Source organism: Papilio polytes, unplaced genomic scaffold (assembly GCF_000836215.1).
Source record: "Papilio polytes unplaced genomic scaffold, Ppol_1.0 DF821289.1, whole genome shotgun sequence".
Classification (NCBI taxonomy): Eukaryota; Metazoa; Arthropoda; class Insecta; order Lepidoptera; family Papilionidae; genus Papilio; species Papilio polytes.
The window spans coordinates 2,045,671-2,047,602 of NW_013527915.1; the positions used below are offsets into that span (position 1 = coordinate 2,045,671).

The 1,932-nt window shown below is 40.5% G+C and overlaps 1 protein-coding gene across 1 annotated transcript in view; it reads right to left on the bottom strand.

Annotated features, from left to right (window-relative positions):
• The window catches only part of LOC106109084 (integrin alpha-PS2-like), a 79,749-nt gene that overhangs the window by 12,483 nt on the left and 65,334 nt on the right, over positions 1 to 1,932 (bottom strand). The window contains exons 16-20 of the mRNA XM_013290487.1: positions 1,398 to 1,601; positions 906 to 1,081; positions 382 to 516; positions 193 to 258; positions 3 to 104 (exon numbers count right to left, since the gene is read on the bottom strand). Of these exons, the coding sequence (XP_013145941.1) occupies positions 3 to 104; positions 193 to 258; positions 382 to 516; positions 906 to 1,081; positions 1,398 to 1,601 (683 nt within the window). The remainder of the gene's footprint in view (positions 1 to 2; positions 105 to 192; positions 259 to 381; positions 517 to 905; positions 1,082 to 1,397; positions 1,602 to 1,932) is intronic.

Genomic DNA, 1,932 nt, shown 5'->3' on the forward strand with positions numbered 1-1,932 from the left:
ACTGGCGCGGTGTCCGCCAGCAGCCTGGCCGCCGTACACTTGTCCACCGGACACTTGACCGCTCTGACTGTTGTCATTTGTGAAAGTTTGTTGTTCCCAGAATTCTGTAATGATTGATTCATTATAAATTTCGAATGTGTCAATTGTGATTTTTCTAGGTATTTCTAGGTAGACAATAATTTCAATACATACGTTGTCCGTAGTATCCGGCGCCTCCAGAGAGCTGGGCGGCGGCGTACATACCGCTGCTCAACATAGCTGAAACATATATAATTTTTTACAAACAAAGAAATCATTTAATGCTAAAATCATTACTAATACAAGATAGCTCAATAAAACTACAAAGAAAACAGTTAGCCCTATATGAATTTGAGCACTAACCCTCCTTCTCCTTGGTGAGCATGTAGGCGTAGGGGTTGGCGACCTGCAGGTTGTCAGGGTTGACGTGGCGCGCCACGTCGCACACCAGCTCGCCCAGGCTCTGCGGCTGCACCACCATGTACATCAGGTTCTCGCCTGAACACACAATAAACATTCATTTTACACTTCAATACAAGTAATGAATTTCGGTGGCTCAAGGGTTTGAATACATGACTTGTAATCTATAGATCTTGGGTTCGAATCTCGCCATGTACCAATGTGGTTTTCAAATTTCGTATGTACATAATTAACTCAACGTTCTTACGGTGAAGAAAAACGTGATGGAACCTGCACATATCGGCGAAAAAATTCAAAGATATCTATAAAGTCAACCAACTTGCAGCGCAGCGTGGTTGACCATGACCTAGTTACCCCTTACTTAGGTATACTCCGAGCCCTTTAGTGGGTCTCTTTATATGGTGAATCTTAATATGATGTTTTTTACTTCCTTCTTAGTATTGTGTTGGGGTAGACAGTTTAATGACCTGTGAGTGTCTGGTAAGGCCACATAATGTAGATGTCCGCTTCGTCGACGGCGAAGGGCCCCTCGTTCTTGATGTTGTACTTGTAGACGATCTGCGGGCCCAGCGCGGAGTCGTTCTTAGGGCTCAGGGCGTCGTACAGCGACGCGTTGTAGTGCAGCTCGGGGGGGTCCGACGTGCTACCACAAAAATTATATATTAAACTCGTATGAATTAGACTTTAAATTAATAATTTGTACATTAAACTATGACTTTCTTTATATTTCGTAAAATGATTGATAAAACTGTAGTTTTACTTTTTAACTACCACTCTATACTATTATAAAGAGGAATGTGTTTTTGTATGTATTAAAATAACTCAAAAACTATTGGTCTGATTTCAAAAATTCTTTCACCACTAAAAAGCTACATTATCAGCTACATAGATTATATTTTTATTTGAAGCGGGTAAAGTCGCGAGCAACAGCTAGCCTTTTCTAGATATGAGTAACTTACCCTATGATGGATAGATCAGCTTTAACGACGACGGCAATGGCGAGGCGCATCTTGTTGTCGTTGCGGCTCTGCGGCGGCTCGGGGTTGGTAGAGTTCACCTCCATGTCAAAGATCAACTCCTTCACCTGCGAGTCCACCTCCAGCACCACGCGGAAGTTCAGCTGGAATAACATTGCACATATTGTTAAGAAAATTAGTACCACGCTGTAGAATTAGCGCAACACTTGATTACTGGTATAAACATCACATCACTAACTGACAGCTGTCAATGTCATTAGAAGGATTGATTTGCACGCCATCCTGGTGGGGCTTCAGTTTTTAAATTAATATCGCTAGTTACAATTACATTTTTTATTTATTTAAGTTATTATTGTAAGTAAAGAAGTATTTATAAAGTATACAAGTACTACTGATGCATCTGACAACTTAACATTAAATGAAAATGATAAATTTTTTGTTATCTTCGTTTCGGAAATCTTCTTTTTTCAATCTACCCTGGCTTCTGTATCAAAAATTATGGCCAACTGCTTGTTGC